Source organism: Mus caroli, chromosome 8 (assembly GCF_900094665.2).
Source record: "Mus caroli chromosome 8, CAROLI_EIJ_v1.1, whole genome shotgun sequence".
In the NCBI taxonomy this organism is placed as follows: Eukaryota; Metazoa; Chordata; class Mammalia; order Rodentia; family Muridae; genus Mus; species Mus caroli.
The window spans coordinates 107,687,393-107,705,130 of NC_034577.1; the positions used below are offsets into that span (position 1 = coordinate 107,687,393).

At 44.8% G+C, this 17,738-nt stretch overlaps 1 protein-coding gene across 1 annotated transcript in view; it reads left to right on the forward strand.

Moving 5' to 3' along the window:
- Dynlrb2 (dynein light chain roadblock-type 2) overlaps window positions 1-7,518 on the forward strand; it is an 11,032-nt gene extending 3,514 nt beyond the window's left edge. The window contains exons 3-4 of the mRNA XM_021170869.1: window positions 6,389-6,556; window positions 7,282-7,518. Coding sequence (XP_021026528.1) covers window positions 6,389-6,556; window positions 7,282-7,325 — 212 coding nt within the window. The 3' untranslated portion in view covers window positions 7,326-7,518. The remainder of the gene's footprint in view (window positions 1-6,388; window positions 6,557-7,281) is intronic.
- The last annotated feature ends 10,220 nt before the right edge of the window (window positions 7,519-17,738 follow it).

The window sequence follows — 17,738 nt, forward strand, 5'->3', positions numbered from 1 at the left end:
CCCACCCCATCATCCACCCACCCCACCACCCATGTCTTCCCAGGACCCTCCAACACAAGAATTCACTTCATAGCGTTTCAGGAATAGTCTTGTAACTAATGGGCAGGAAGGAACAATACATTGCCGGTTCTGAACTGTGGATACTGGCCCGGGGCTCACACTGTCTCTGGACCGTTCACATCTGCATAGTGAGCCCACAAGGCAGATCAGTAGGTAAAGGTGCTTGCTGATAGGACCAAAGACCTGAGTTGTATCACCAGCAGCCAAGTGCAAGAAAGAGATAACTGGATAACTGACTCCAACAACTTGTCCTGACTTCCACATATGAATATGCACAGGTGTGGATGCACACAGGCACTCAAGCATCTCTCTCCTCCCCGTCTCCCTCTCTCCCTCCCACTTCCCCTCCTACTCAAAATAGAAGACCGCACAGCATTCACTTGGCCAGCTTGTTGCTCCATGCTCTGCAGTGGTGACCTCTTAAAGGCTCCTGCTCATCCCTTTGCTAATTCAGGCATCTATAAGAGCGAGAGGTGCCAAAAATTCCCGGGCATCCTTTGAAGTAAGAGTAGCCACTTGGCAGTTCACGGTGCAACCACAGAACTGGCTGATCCCCAGATCTGTAGTGTGGTGCAATCAGTCAGTAAACATTCCTCGTGCAACTACCAGCTAAGAGACTGCTGGAATTCTGCACTCCTTCCTTGTCACTAAGGATGGAAAAACAACCCCAGTTCCTAGTGGCTATGGCAGTTAGATGAGGAGACTGTCAAGTGCCCAGTTTAATAGCCAGTGCTTAATAGGACTCTAGTTAAAGAATATCTGAGAGCTTTGATGTATTTAGTTGGAATTTGCAGAGAAAACATTTGACTTGTTTTATAAAATAAAAAAGAACCTTGCCAAATGCAAGTAGTGATGGGGTCTACACCTGAGGAATGAGAGAGAAAGGGTTAGGATTGTCTGTACAGGAAATGAAAAGCTGGACCACATATTACCAAGGAGCGGTCAACTCTTAGTGAAGCCCTGGTTAAACAGGTTCTGCTTCCAAGTACTTGTTCCATGGTCTCACACTCTTACGTGAGGTGCCTGTGTGATTTAGCAGAGGTACCTTGTAAGTTTCCTTTAGTCATGACAACTAATAGGAGGAGTGGCCTTGTTGGAGTAGGTGTGTCACTGTAGGTGTGGCTTTAAGACACTTGTATTAGCTATTTGGGAGCCAGTCTTCTAGCAGCCTTCAGATGAAGATGTAGAACTTTTAGCTCCTCCAGTGCCATGCCTGCCTGGATGTTGCCATGTCCACTCCTTGATGATAATGGACTGAACCTCTGAACCTGTAAGACAGCCCCAATTAGATATTGTCCTTATAAGGACTGCCTTGGCCATGGCATCTGTTCTCAGCAGTAAAACCCTAACTAAGAAAGTAGGTATAACATCTGTGTTCCTGGAATATCAGAATTTGGAGAAGAGGGGACAGGAGTTTCCCTGGGGCTTCTTGGCCAGGCACCTGGATGAATTTGTAAGGTCCAAGTTCTCTGAGAGAGAGTTTCAGTAAAATTAAGGTAAAATTGGATCCCAGTGTGGGCCTCCGGCCTACACATGCACCCATGTGCACACATATACACCACACGTTAAAAAGAGAAAGAAAAAGAAAAACCAACTCTGCAGGAATGTATTATGTTGAAATTATAATTATAAGGTTGAAATTGCAGCCAGCATGTCACTGGGTCATGGTCTTTCTGAGGACTCTATGGCTGGAGGCTTCCTGACCTCTTCCTATTGTCTGGTGGTAGCAAAGTCATTGGTATCACCCTCCTACAGTAGGTCACCCTACAGACCTGTTACCCTACTATACCTATGAGGGCCCACCCTGATCCAGTGTGGCTTGGTTTCAACTGATTGCCTCCACAGAGAACCTCGTTCCAAACAAGCTCATCTTCTGAGGTTTAGAGTGGACTTAAATTTCAGAGAACACAATGCTGCTAACGTGTGTCACTTCAATGCCTTACTAAAGTACCCAAAATGGTGAAGTGCACCCGATGATGTCTGAAGAAAGCAGGGGATGAAGTAACAGAAAATGTCTTTGGATCATTTATATAGCTGGGTGCAAATGAATACTCTAAGTAAATGGGGGGCGGGGGTGGGGGAGAGGGAATGGTGATGTCGCTTGTTGGCAGAGCGCCTGCCTAGCATGAATGAAGCCTTGGGTCCTATTGACTAAATAGGGCATGATAGGTCATGTCTGTAATCCCAGAACTGGGGAGATGGAATGAGGAGTTCAAGGTAGTCCTCAGCTACATAGAGTTTGAGGCCAGTCTAAGGTGTGTGATGATGCCCTGCCCTGTCCTCCACCCCACAACATGCATAAAAAGCACGAGAAGGGAAAGGTTCAGATGTCAGAGTGACTCTCCTCAAATAGCAAAATTAGAAGTAAAGTTTGCTCTCCTGCACTTCTTGGAGAAAATTTCTCTGGGTTGCTGGTTGAAAGCAACAACAACAAAATGTTATTTTTAACACCATTAGCTTTCCTCTAACTTCCACTAGGATAACACTATGTCAGGATTCAGGGCGCTCTTCAAGGGTTGTGGAAACTTGGCTTTTACCTTAAGCCAAGTTAACTTTCTCCCCCAAAATCTAAGCAAGGGGGGTTATCTTTATGGTGAGATGGTTAATGACCAGAGCATGAGCAGAAGTGTTACCTGATGCTGCATGGTGTAAGTTGTGTGACCCGAGTCTAGCAGAACACTCAGTCTCAACAGTGTACTCAAGTGTAGCCGGAGGCACCTTTTATTACCATTCAGCTTCACAGCCCTTCAGAAGGCCCAGGCAGTTGCCCAGGACACTGTTGCCACCCTCTTGTTCTCTGCCAGTGGTTACGGATGAAAACTAGTAGACAATGTGTTAACATCTTTGTCAGCTTGCCTTTGTGGTTAATTAAGTTGGCCTACAGTGTCTATTCGTCTAGATGGCATCTCATGCCAGGTTGTGTAGTAAGCCTTTGCTTTGTTTCTAAGACAGAGGCTTCCTATTTAAGACAAGCAAGAGGACTACTCCGATTTGTTGGTTCCAAGTGGTCTAGGTTTGGATGACAGTGGATTCTTTATTCATTCTAGCTTCCCATTTAGAAGAACATTCACTGTAATACCGATACGTAAATCTCTACCTCCCAAGCACTCAAAGCTGTCAGACATTCTTTTACATATAAGATTTTATGTATAGGCTTTTGACTTTAAATATTCTTGACACATCCAACAATTCATCGTCTGAATATCATTAGATTTTATCAGCCATCCAGCTGATTCCTTTTCTTGTGAAATACAATCTACCCACCCAAGCAAAAATGATCATTTGCACACTGCAAACCAAAATAATGACTCCCAGCTTTCTGGGACCACAGATTTCATATTTCAGAGTGATGCCATAAATCCGACACTATCAAATTTTAAAATGTTCATATGTTTTGTTCAGGGAACTCCAGTTTGGAAATATCTCCTTCCAAAACAAACGAATATGCAACGATAATTTATATAGCCTTGTTGATAGAAGTCATAGACTGGGAACAGCCCAAATGCCTGTCATGAGGACAAGTAGGTTATGTGTATAAACAAGGCAGACCCTCAACTACCTCTTAGACAAGTTAGCCTTATATTTTCTGAATCTAACAATCTCCCAAAGGTCTTAAATGAAAATATTAGGGTGCTATTAAAATAAAGTCTATACACACAAATATACATTCTTGAAGCAAAGTGGTGCACTGCCCATCATTATATGAAAAAGAAATAGAAAACAAAGCAGTCTCAGTAATTCCTGATTTTTTGCATAGTCAGATTCATGTATACATTCCAATATGAAAGACAGAAACATGAGGCTCTGATTTCCAATTCCTCGCACCACAGAAAGAAAGAGAGGGGAAAGATAGGAAAGAAGGAAGGTAAGAAAGAAGGGAGGAAGGAAAGAAGGAAGGGAGGGTGAGAGGGAGGGAGGAGGGGGACAGAGGGAAGGAGAGAATTAAACATGGATTATAGTAATTTCCAATCACTTTTTGAGTATTTCTGGGTGGCTATGTAAGAAACTAAAACCTGTGATGGTCTCTCAGGCAGGAAGTGGCTGAGGCCTTGAAAGCACAAGGAGCTGGGTTTGGTTCTCAGTGGGTGTGGTGGTGTTCACTTATAATTCCAGCACTGGAGAGATAGAGACAGGACTACTGCGTTTGCTGGCCAGCTGATATAACATAACTTATGAGCTCCAAGCCAGTGAAACACTGCCTGTCCTGCAGGTGTACAGCATCTCCAAAGGTGACACTCATGGTTGTCCCTTGGCCTCCACATGAACATGAAAGCACACACACACATGCACGCACTAAAATTATTTTTGGCTTTGTTTTTAGAAAAGAGTTGGCCTCAATCTCACAAACATATTCCTATCTGAACCTCTACAAGCATTCATCACCGCTCCCAAATTAATAATAAATTAAATTATAAATTAATTTTAACTGGTACAAAGCAAGAGACCACTAAAGACTTCTTGGTTGGTTGGTTACATTTGTTAGGCAAACTTTTGCCACTGAAATGAACCCCCAGCCCTGACCTCGTGACTGTCTGCTTTCGAGAGTGAAAACATCCTGTTCGCACAGTTGTGCATGTGTTATTCAGAAAGGTGGGCTCTGTTATTAACTGACCTAAATTATGAACAGACCACAGAGACAGCCAAAGCTTCTGATTCGCAATCTTGTCATCTACGCTTTGAATAATGTATTTGGGTTCTACCTCTTACCCAGACACTGAGACATTCAGACTTCAGTGATTGTCTGTATTTAAAACAAAAACTGCCCATACGAAGGTCTCTCTAGAATTGGGTGCCTGCTACACTGCTGCCCTCCCACTGGCTACAGATGCCATGCATTGTGACTTCTTGGCTGAAAACAGACTTCCCTCTGGGGAAAGTGACCAACAACTAAAATTACAGAAATTAATGGTTTTGTATGATACCTCATTTACAGAATACGTTGCCCTGTGAATGCTGAAAACCCTCTTTCCTCCTCCTCCTCTTCCTCCTTGCTCTTCCTCTTCTTCTTTTCTGTTCAGGAGATGGAAAGTAAGTCTGCTTTAAAACCAAAACTGACAGTCTCCCAGAGTTTGAGGAAGAGTGATAAAATTCTACAAGAGTGATTCTTTACTTTTGAAAAATGCACATCATCAGTATTAATTCTGCAGCTGTGTTCTCTGGAGGAAAACCCAAGTGCCGCTTTGGATTTTTGTTGACCAGCCCTAATTCAGATGCTTAAGTAATTTGTTTACGATCTGATACAGACTCTTGTTATGCATCCCTCCCTTAAGTGAAGGCACACTTTGAAATGAAATCCCTGGAGTTTCTGCCTGTGTGGTAGTTCTCAACAGGAAGGTTATCTTCAATCAGATATAACATGCACAAAGCACCCAACGTGCTGCTGAATAAAAGGCACTGTACTGGGTGGCCCAACCAGGGCTCAGAGGCTCTGAACTGAATTGACTCAAACTTGCATATTTGTCTGGCTAGAATTTTTTAATTAAATAAATAGATTTAATCTGTTTTACTCTCATTTAGTACTGCAACAGAGTGAACAACAGGCCAAATTTAATAATGTTTAAATAGAAAATAAGCAGAAACCAGGGACACCTTCCCAGAAAAGTCAGTCTCCTTGCTACCTTATTTTTCTAACATAAAATTCAAGGTTTGCAAAATACCGTGGAGTTAGAAATTTGGAATGCCCCTGGCTTAGGTAGTGCTGTCCCTTTGTGGCTCTTGTTTCAGAGAAGCAGAGAAATTCCATGTTACTGACCACATATTTCATAACTGGGAAGTCTTGCAGAATGCAGGTAGAGAGAGATAGAGATAGATAGAGAGAGAGAGAGAGAGAGAGAGAGAGAGAGAGAGAGAGAGAGAGANGANAGAGANAGAGACAGATAATTATGATTAAAATAATCAATTAACAGCTTCCAGACCATTTATGCATGAAATATTCACCATACATTCACTATTAAAAATCTAAAATAACAAATGCCCAAGCAATACACCGATCCTATTACAACATATGCATAGAACAGGAGTTTGCAGAGATGAATGGTAATGTCAACAGCATTATCAACAAAGGAAGCTAGCATGTTCTCACTTAAATAATGGGAAACCACAGTCAAATCTATAAACACAACCTAACTCAACTATATTTAAGACTCCACATAGAGACAAAAAGATGATAGGACAAATAATAACCTAAAATTGATGCCAACTGGTAATAGCCACCATCTGTCTTCTGCTGTTCATAAGGATGAGTGACTCCCAGTAGTTTTTTGCAATGTACATGTATGCCATGTCTACAAGGGGGGGGGGAGTAACCCCAAATTAAATCTCATCACAGGCATTCCAATCCGAACAACCCTGGACAACTCCACAACGGTTCAGTATGCGGGTCTTCTCCACCAGCTGACCATGAAAGCCAAGAGCACAGTCAGGGACATTGACCCCCAGAACGACCTGACTTTTCTTAGGATCAGATCGAAGAAACACGAAATCATGGTAGCCCCAGGTAACCGGACATGTCGCTTCCTCCTTAAAATGCTTTGATGTCTTACTGGTTAAAAACCTTGTTTTAAAGACTGGGGGATTGTGGAACCGTGATGGAGATAATGGATCTTAATATGCAACGTGGGGTATAAAGCTCTTTGATGACAGAAACAAAGTTTGATTCAGAAGAGCCAAACGCAAAAGTGGTGTGAAATTACCAAAATCAATTTGGCCTCTGAACAAGCTGAATTTTATCCCCTTACACTTACTAGTTATCAAAACGGATGCTGGAAACACAGCACTCGGACTTTCTGAATAGTGGCAGAATTGACCTATCCTGGGACTAAAGTAGGAGGTGTATCCAAAGCTTTGTCAGCCTTACCTCCCCATGAGGTGAGTGTGACCAGCTGGTCTACCAGAAGACACAGCCACAGGGTCACTTCCCTGGAGGAATTGTGTTCCCAGTGTTTCTGAATAATTGTATTACAGTCACAAACACAGCAGATAGCATGTTATCACACTAGATAAATAGTTAAAGTTTTATGTGTTACTGCACGCAAACACCACTTGTAGAATATTCATCAAAATTAGCCATGCCCAGGGACAACAGACAAATGCTGCACCAGATCTGAGTGCTTTAAACTTTTCCAGTGTGTCATGGGTACTCTGGTGTACAGCCATTTGTCTATGCTAGCTTAAGTGTTTGTAGAGTAAATATGAGTGAGTTAACCTCGTGTTTCTCCCTAGATAAGGAATATCTTCTGATTGTCATTCAGAACCCATGTGAGTAGACCTGCTGTGGCCAACCCTGTCCTCCTGACAATACCTGGAAGCCCTTCCCTCCTCTAATCCATGATATTGTACCCTGACTGAGTCCAGAGATGTGCTCTCCTGTTTTGACAATGGAACTGCACTACTTGTTTCCCTAAGTCCCCTTTGAATTGTGATCTTGTACTTTTGCTGTATAATAAAAAAAATTCTGCTATACATGTCACTGTTTTTAAGTAGAATGCACATGTGTGTGTGTGCGCGCGCATGCACACACACACACACACACACACAAATTAAAATCAAACAAATAAAAACTACAGTATTGGTTGTTCCCTGGTTAAAAAGAACAGGGAGAAACAAAGAGTGGTTCTCAAGAGAGGTCGTCACTGCCGCTCAATAACTTTGTCCTTCACAGAATCCCTCAGGCTGCTGCCACTTGGCTAAGGAAACCAAGAGTAGATGTGGGACAATGCTGTATACACACAGGGCTAAGAATAACTCTGGAGAACTTTGTCTTTACTAAATATTTAAAGCATTCACAAAAATGTAATAAACGTAGCAGATTCCCATGCATGCTCAACATCCATGCAGAGTAAATAGTTGCATTTGGCTACATGTGCTTTATACCCTCCTTTTTTGATAACCTTTTAACTTTGAGATGACTGAAAATTTATGCAAGGTAGTAAAAAGCAAAGGTAGTGCACTCTATGATTACAGGCTGCTCAGCTGAGACCCTTGTCATGAGCAAAGAGTTTTCCTCCTCCTTCATCCCAATAAAGTCTGGGAACCATCATACAGTACATATCCAATCCAGGACAGCTTCAGGAACTATCTTCTGACAATACAGCATACACAAGATATCATTAGAATCCAAAAAGCAAACAAATCCATGAATGGGGAAGGTGGTCCTGTTCCACTTAAGGTTTGCAAGATTTCAAAGCTGGAGAGAACTAGAGAGCTCACCTGCCAATGCCCTTGGTTCCTCATGTAAGGATTTTACCTGAGCCAAATCCAGGTGTCCTTAAGACATCAGGTACATGAGCTTGATGTGGTCTGGATATGTTCTTGGAATTGGCACACATGCCCTTTATTGGGGAACTCATGTGAGATCTCTCCACAGCCCCCAAAATTGCTTTCAGAAGGTACAGAAATGCATGTTATTTTAAAATATACGAGAAGTAACATTTGAGTCCTAAATCTGCCATCTCTCCTTAGTTTCCCAGCCCACCCGGAGCTCGTGAGCAGATGCGTGGCTGAACAATAACGCCACTTCCTTCTGTGGGGCCAGTCAAAAAATGTTCAAGTCCCATTTGAGACAGAGTGGTGTGAAACCTCTGGCAAGCAAGGACAGCACCACTGCAAATGCCAGGACTCCATGTGGGCCCATCTGGGGGCTCGTCTGGGAAGGAAGGCCCTCTGTCCCACTGGGCAGGAACTTGCAGAAGTCTTCCTAGATTTGCATTCAGAGTCAATGGTGACCCTCTGTCTGGGCAGAGACTATGGCAGTGAAAGGCAGAACTTACCAGAGCCAGTGGCAACTGTAGTGGATGTGGTCTTGTAAAATTTGTACCATGTCTCTGTTCCAGTACATGAACCCCCTGTCCCCTCTTGGATTCACAGCATCACAGGTAAGGAGCCATGTGTTTCAAAAATGACTGCACAAAAATACTAAGGGTCCAGGTTCATCCAAAGTCATTGGTGGATTTTCTGTTTCCTCTGAGAAACGCAAGCCTGGACTCATGCTGTGCCTCTTTTTAATCCAGCTAGCTGTAAATTTTATATGAACAACAGGAGACATGTTTACAGGGTCTCTGGAGAATCAAATCCCAGCCATAAATATTAACAATAATGGACCTCAGAGTCAAGCTTAACAAGCCAGCTAAGAACACATGTGCACACCCTTAGCACCATGCACCCCATCTTCATCCCTGAAGAGCAGAACCATTCCACTGGAGGCTCCTAGGTATCTGCCCAGAGCTCTGAGACCACCTATCTTCTTTTAAAGCCAAAATTACCACAGGGTGTGCATGTGCACATGAATGCAGATGACTGTGGAGACCAGCAGAGGGGAGTAGATCCCCCTATTGCTGGGGTTTCAGTAGCTGGTTGTGAGCTACTCTGTGTAGGAGAAACTAAACTCAGGTCCCCTGCTAAAACACTGGGAACTTTTAACCCCTGAATTATCTCTCTATCCTTGGCTTTCAAAAAATATTACAGTTATCCCCATTTATGTGTTTGGCACAAAGCAAAATAGCCTCATCCCCATGTTAGAAAGTTGTGCAATGTTCTTGAAACAGGAACTGGAGAATATGTAGATAAACTGAGCATATTTATTCAATAATATTTGCTCTTATGTTTTTAATGAGAAAAAAATGGATGATGTTTGAGACCACAAGAGTTTTCCCTGTGGTGGGAAAATCTCCAAGAAAGGATTTAATGAAAATAAAACTATGGTTCATTCCCTGAGAATGGGGGTAGGCGGGAGGGGGATCTCCCGCCTTCCCTTTAGCCTTCCCTTCACACAATTCCCTCTGATAATGGAGGAAGCTCAGAGATCTCTGGACAGTTTGGGACATTCAAGGCTGACAACACTCTGTTAGACTGGTTGTGGGGAGTTGACCCATGTTTCATGAACCTCTCCCTGAGGAGATAAAGACAAACCACCCCTTCCCCTAGAGAGCAACACTGATGAGCAGAGTGTACCAAAGTCAATGTGGGAAACCAAGGACTTTCTAGGGGTTAGTTACAGGGCAGGGGTGAGGGGTTACTTAATAGCAGCATGGGTGGACCCCAAATCAGCCACATCACCAAAAAATCTCACCCCGGTATGGATGACAGCTTCTTCATAGTTGTATAAATCAACCCCCCCCCACCCCCGCCTCAGCTAGCCTTCTACACTCTGTATCTAGCACCTCCTGGGAACACAAGAGATTATGAAACCATGTACGGCTTGGTCAGAATAACACACAGCTGTCAGGGAGGTACAAAGGGAGTGCAGGCAATCTCGGGAAGCTTCTAATGACACCCCCATCTATGAAGAAACGTCAGCAATCAACAGGTATGTTTTTGGGGACTCTGGCCAGTATTCATGGAAGTTCTGATGGAGATGATAACAGCTGTTATGTTTGGAGGATACCATTGTATAGAAATGCGCAGCAAACCATTCTTCAAATTCAGAGGGAAGAGGAAGAAGTCTTCTCAGTTCCTCTGGCTTCAGACCCTATGGAGACACCTGGCCCTCCTTTCCTTTCAGTATACATGGCTTCAGAGGCCTCTTAATGGATATCCTGAGTCCTGAATTCTGGCCACATGCATGAATTGAAGCACTCTCCCTCTTTGCTTGCCTTTACAAACATGAGACAGAGCAGAGTTGAAATGGTATGGCAGCTAAGTCTCACTCTGCTACTAGAAGAAACAAGAGCTCCTTTTTTAATCTCAGGTTCTTGTCTGCAAAAATGGAGACTGTCCATTCACAGTGGCCTTGAATTCTGATATGGTATAGATGCCAGTTGTTAATAAGAGCCATGTATACCCACGGTGGTCCTGATTCCTGATATAGTATAGATGTCTATCACCACCACCACCATCATCATTAATTAAAACATGTTTACCATAATAAAGTAACATACAATATCTCCCTGTAGCCTCTCTGCTCCTCTTTAGCCATATGCACTAGTATAGGTTCTAGTACTAGTACAGGGTTTTGTACCGCTCCTTGGCTTATAGTTTAATATGCATGTCTATATTCTGACCTAGAATTTACCCTGACTTAAAAAAATATCTAAATGCTGTTTCTTACACATGATCAAGAGTGCAGATCCTGCCCAGATGAGGCCAATAAGAGGATGGACGTATTCCTAATATTTAGATTTAAGAGGAGTCAGAGAGGAAGTCTTCCTCGTGGCTGAGCCAGCACATGAGCACATGCTGGGGACAGCCACCTTTCCACAAGGTGCAGTAGAAGTGCTAGCTCTCAGAAGGAAAGAGCAGAGAGCAATCCAGAAAGGTGGAGGACTCCTGGGGCTTCCCTGTTTTCTAGCTTCTCAGATGAGCTTCACCCTTTGATGTTATGAGTTGCCCCTACAGCTTTACGTAAGAAATCCTCTCTGTGTGGAGTACATTTCTAGAGTGGATTCTTTGGCCTGAAACAAGAAGGACCTTAACTAACAAACCCACGCCATATCTGGGTCACCTCCGGATGCTTTACGCAGATACAGCCAAGGAAGCAGCATGAGCCAAGTGGCTCCCCAGGATAAAAATGCATTAATCAGAGACCTGAACAGATGGAGTGTGGTCACCTTCTCCTCTGCTCCAGGACAAACCCTGTAGCTTTGCTAGACAGGAGTGGGGTGTTAATGAACCCTCCAGGAGGCAGAACTCCAGAGACAGGTTGGGACTGAAATGTGGGTCTCACTGGGAAACAGGCTTTATTATTTTTAATTATGAAGCAACCTCTGCCTCCAGCAATGACTAGAAAGATTGGATGGAGAGAAAGCAGCCATGTTCCTGGTTGTTTGTTAAACACAAAGAAGGCTGAACCATCCCATTTACATCTGGCTTTGTACCTCTGAAAATGTCTGTTCTTTTTTCCGTCCCCCTTTCAGTGTACACAACTTCAAGACTTGTTCAAGACTGAGTGCCTTAGACTCTGACCACTCTCTGCCGACACAAACATCATTTGCATGTATTTGATCAAAACAGAGCAGGTCATTGTCAAGATCATCTGTAATGATGGAGAGCCACATAGAAAACAAACAGAGAAACACAAAACAGACCCCTCTTGGCTTCTCTTCCTGTCCTCTGGTCCCCGCTAAGCAACATAGAGCAGAAGAAAGAATACTGTTGGGTAGCCAAAGAGGTTTATCTGCCGTTGTCTCCCAGCATTGCCATTGATAATTTTAAAGATGGGATTAAAAAAGAAAGCAGGAAAAAGAAAAACAGCACCTGACATTAGTTGATCATCTACTCTGGGGTGGCCATGTTGGATCCATTCATAGATGAGAACAGGGCTTGGCAAAGTCCACAGGTCAGCCAAGCTTTTTCTCATCAGAGGAGGCTTCCAAACTCTGCTACATGACTCTAGCCTCTCCCCTATTTATCTTTACCTCACCCATTCACCAGATACATGGCAATGCTGTTACTCCCACATGTCCTCAGAATACTGGCCTCTAAAGCATAGACCATAATTCCCACATGCTCAGTGGTTACAAGATGAGAAGAAAGAAATCAAAGTACCTGACATGTTATAGATGGCTTGTTATTGTCTAGACTAATATAGATAATAGACATCTATACTATATCAGGAATCAGGACTGCTGTGGGTATATATTGTTCATATTAACACCTGGCATCTATACCATATCAGAATTCAAGGCCATTGTAGGTGTTTGCTTTTTCAGACAAGAAACTGAGATAAAAGGAGCTCTTGTTTGTTCTAGTAAATATCAGAGTAAGGCTTAGCTGTTATACTATTTCAACTCTCCTGTGTTTCATATTGTAAAGGTGAAAAAAGAGGGAGAATTTTAATATTCTACATATGACCAAGGTTCAAGATTCAGGACATCCATCTAGACGGATGGCATGTTTGACAGCTGGCACTGCTACTGTTCTGTGGCCACCATTACTACCACCCAGAGAACCAGCCAAGCGATGGGTGTGAGTTGTCACCTTAAATGAGACCAGGGTCACTCTTTTTATATTTGACAGTACTTGACAAGGCTTAATCCTACAGGGCAGTTACTCCATGTGGTTAGCAAGATGTCAGACAGCATTCCACCCGTGCTGGTTCTCACTCCAGTACCTGGCAAGAGGACATGGCAGATAACATGCTTTATGCCCAGACAGGGTCAGTCAACATCTTGTTCCTACCTCATTGTGGATGCACCCAGATTCCCAGATCACAGGGTCAATTGGAATGGGGTCCACTAAGGTAGTGAGTACCCTTGCCGTAAGCCTTGTAAGCTAGATCCTTTAAGCATACACAAGACTGGATTCTGACCTCCTGAACTTAGAATGCTCCATCCAGATTGCAAAATGAATGATCGGCACACCAAAGGACCTCCAAGGGCCTCCTCCTGCAGTTCCCTGGGGCCACCTCACCAATGCCAGGTGAATGAAAGACCAAGGCCGGGCTCCTCACAAGAGGCTCTGCGATGCTCAGCTGAACCCTGTGCAGAGGGTGCACAGAAGGCTTGTATCAGCACATGAAGACCTCTAGGGAATGGACTGATGCCAGTATCATCATTTTGTAGTGCCCCTAATAGCACTACCCGCCAGACTCTTTATCCAGGGTGAACTTCACAGGGTCGGCCAACTCTGAATCTTTTGCTTGAGGATGTCATCATCTTTCAGAGGGGTGGGGGTGGAGGAAAGTTGGTGTCTAGTGTCTCCAGGAAGAAAATGAACAGTAATAAGCACCAGCAAAGGCAGGAGTGTGGGAGAGGAGATCTCATCTGAACATGTTTACCTGTTCCTGCCAAGCCCAGCAATTTCCGGGAAAGGCAAACAGAGATTATTAGCCATTTATGAAATCTTGAGTTAATAAAAAAGAGTTGGCTCTGGCTGAGGATTCAAAGGCAAAAAAAAGGAGGGCTTTGTAATCAGAGGCTTTTAAACCAGGTGGCACCACGTTCTGCAAGCATGTAAGCAGAAGTTACTGTATGCCAGACACAGTCGGTGCCCAGGAGCAGAGGCACATGATATCATTCCAGACCCCAAAGCGCTCCTAGTATAATAATAGGGATAGGCATGCAGTGACCTACATTTCCAAAACAGTTAGTGAAGTGAAGGTTGCAGAAGATGCTTGTGGGGGGGAGGGGGGGTGTTAAGGGAGCACCTGCATGGGGGAACTGGGAGCATCTGCATGGGGGGACTGGGAACACACGCATGGGGCCAGTGGGAGCACATGCATGACTGGAAGGCTCACCCTGCATACAGTGCTAAAGAAGAGCCACATCCACCAGACAGCAGACACACCGGAGCTGGATAAATCAAAGGCTGAACAGCAGCTAGTGTGGAACACACAAAGAGCCATTCTGCCAAAAAGAACTGCAAAGCTAGGTCTGTGCCTTTGAGACCTCGTTTCAAAGGCAACATCACTGGCTCACAGGGAACCTCGAGCCAGCATCCAGCTGGCTGCTACGGGAAGCACAATGGCATGCCGCCTCCCTCCGTCAGGCTCTTCTGACTCTTGGCATCCCATGCTTACACACCACTGTCCTTAAAGCAGTGTCCCACGGAATGCTAGGAGTAGCCAGGCTTAGGGTGCCATTGAGCTGAGCAGTACAGACTCCAGAACTGTGGTAGGGAATAGCCTCAGAAGCTCCCGTTGCCATGGTCAAGTTGGATGTCTTCATTCTTTCTTTGGAAGTATTTGAGGTGCCTCCTGGGAAGTGGGTAGGGGTACAGTCAGGTGTGTGGGTTTCCATCTCTCTTCACACAGGGGCCCGACAAGCAGGATTCTATCTTCTGCCTGCTGTATGAACCACAGGCTGGGCCTCTCACAGGTCTGATGTACAAGGTAGGTGTTCTACCCATGTTTGACAAATTTAAAATAATCTTCCACTTCTGGGTTCCAGCTCAAATCTGTTGTTTAAACTAAATCAACTCCAGTGTTTCCAGTGCTGTTTACTTGTAACAAGAAGCTAAGGTGCCTCCTCCTCCTCCTCCTCCTCCCCCTCCTCTCCCTCCTCTTCCTCCTCCTCCTCAACAACAACGACAGGTCCAGATCACCAGATTTATGACTGTCGTCTCTTGTGTCTTTCAATGCTAAGTGTTGTCCTTGGGTGAGCTTGTCAAAAAAGCAGAATCCTTGGGCTGGGGAGATGGGTCAGTTAGTAAGGATCATTGCTGACTCCAAGCCTAAGAACCTGAATTCAACAGCCAGCACCCATGCAATTGCAATCCCAGACCTGCACAGGGGCAGACGGGAGGATGCCCAGTGTTTATTGGCCAGCCTAGCCTAATTAGTGAGCTCTCAACCAATGAGAGACCTTGTGCAGAGGGGGTGAGGGGCAAATCAGAGGATGACATCTAGGTTGTCCTATGCCTCTACAAACACATGTACACACACACACACACGCATGTACACCTGCACATGTATACATGTAAATGCACACCTACACATATATGCACATGCACATCTATAGAGATACATAATGTTCATGTGCACCTACACATACACACATACATGCACACACACGTGTACACACACACACACACACATTAATAAAATTTTAAATTCAGAAATGAAGAATGCAGAGCTCACCTACCCTGACCTACTACCGAGTCAGAATCTATACTTGTTTCCAGTGAAGTTTGAAAGGCAATTCAGATCATCAAATACCCCGAAACAGGAGGGTTGTGACAAGGTGAAGTAGCAAGCAGATCAGCTCTTGTCAACTTGACACAAACTAGTGTCATTTGAGGAGGGGGGGACCTTAATTGAAAGACACCTCCATCAGATCAGCCTATACACAAGTCTGCGGGGTTATTTCTTGATTAATGATCAATGCATGATAGCATGGCTCACTGTGTCAGTAGTCCTAGGATTTATACAAAGTAAGGTGAGCAAGCCATATAAGTAATGCCAATGAAGTGTCCCTCCATGGTCTCTGCTTCACATCGCTCATTACTCCAGGCTCCTCCCTTGCGCTGCCCTGACTTCCCTCAGTGACGGATGGGGACTTGTAGGAAGAAGCAAACTCTATCTAGCCCAGGTGGTTTGGGTCAGGGCATTATCCCAGCAGTGGACAACAAACCTGGTAGACACGGCATCTTTGCCGCTCTTCTCTGTACCAATTCCTTCTATCAGCAAACCCAGAGATACCGCTGATGGCAGAGAGCCGGGAACTCATGCCTATAAATAGTCCTAGCACTCAGCAGGCAGAGGCAGGTAGATCTCTGCAAACTCAAAGGCAGCCTGGTCTACATAGGGAGTTCCAAGCCAACCAAGGTGACACAGCAAAATAAGAGAGAGAGAGAGAGAGAGAGAGAGAGAGAGAGAGAGAGAGAGAGCAGAGAGAGGCAAGTGTGTGCTAGTGGATGGGTTCATCCACAGCCTACAGGATTCATATCTCCCAGAAAGTTTGTATCCCAAGCATCCAGTGAGGTGCAGAGTTCCTGGGTTGTTTTTGACTCCACGTGAATCAGTCTCTACCTGACATCTCTGTAACTGTAGCTTTCACCAGTCCCAGTCCTCTTCCTCAGCACGGCTCTGTGCATACTGCGCTGACTCAGTGTATCCTAAGCCTGGGGGCCAGAACTCATCCCAGTAGGAGGACCCGTCTTCCAAGATCATCCTGGCCTATGCCAGCTACTGCCCCACTTGGGCAATGCAGTCTCAAATCCTCCACCAGCACAGGAAGGTTGGACCTTTGTTCTTTCTTCTGGTGCTCTTCCTACCAGAACTACCTGGTTCTGAACACGACAGACACTTCCTCTAAGGTACTTGGAATAAGCATGTACTACCTACCTCACCTGCTACACACACACACACACACACACATCATCATCATCATCATCATCATCATCCCATGTGACTCTCTTTTCCAGGACCACGGTTTCCAACAGTGAGGTCCCACAGAAATGGGTGGAAGGGAGCCCTTCCCTATTCTTTCCATATCCACATTCAGAAAGTCTTCCGGATACAGACTCCACTGGTCACTAGGAGGGCACGTCTACTCACACAAGTGTGTCAGCTCTTGATTGGGCTGCTGCTCACTCTGTCTTCCTCCTTGTGCAAAGCAAGCTTCCTCTCAGCCAGCTCTGAGACCCCTGTGCAAACAGATTTCCACCCGCCAGCTGAACGCCATCTCTGTGATGTCACAGGGGCCCCAGAGCCCCATGATTGTCACAGGGGCCCCAGAGCCCAGGATACATCCTAGGTTACTTACTTATTTGACCTCAAATTAGCCTTGTCGGTCCAATCTCCTTGTTGCCACTTGCCCGATCAAGGAGTTGGTTTCCAGATGGGTGCTGTCATCTTGCCCAGAGGCCGGCTGCTGACTCCAGAACCCCCTTCCTGGCCGACGATCAACCTCAGCACTAAGCCTATGCCCAGAAAATGCCATCAGACACAAGATAAACCATCTAGGTGTGAACGTAGGCCTTACCATGCTTGTAGGTAAATAGGGACACACCTTAAGTAACAGGCTTACCTGTGAGAAGCCTCCAGGGCCCAAGTCCTTAGGGCGTCTGGACTCATTTACCTTCTCTCATGCCAAGTAAACCAGGGTGATTTTTGATGCTATCAGTGCTGTTAGGGGCAGTCACACCCATGGGATTGTGGCCGCAACACAGCCAGAATCTGAGTGGAGTGTGTGTGTGTGTAATAGAGTCTAAAAGATAAACACAAAGACAATAACCACAGTTGTTCCTAGATGAGTGTCTCTCTCTCTCTGTCTCCTCTCTCTCTCTCTCTCTCTCTCTCTCTC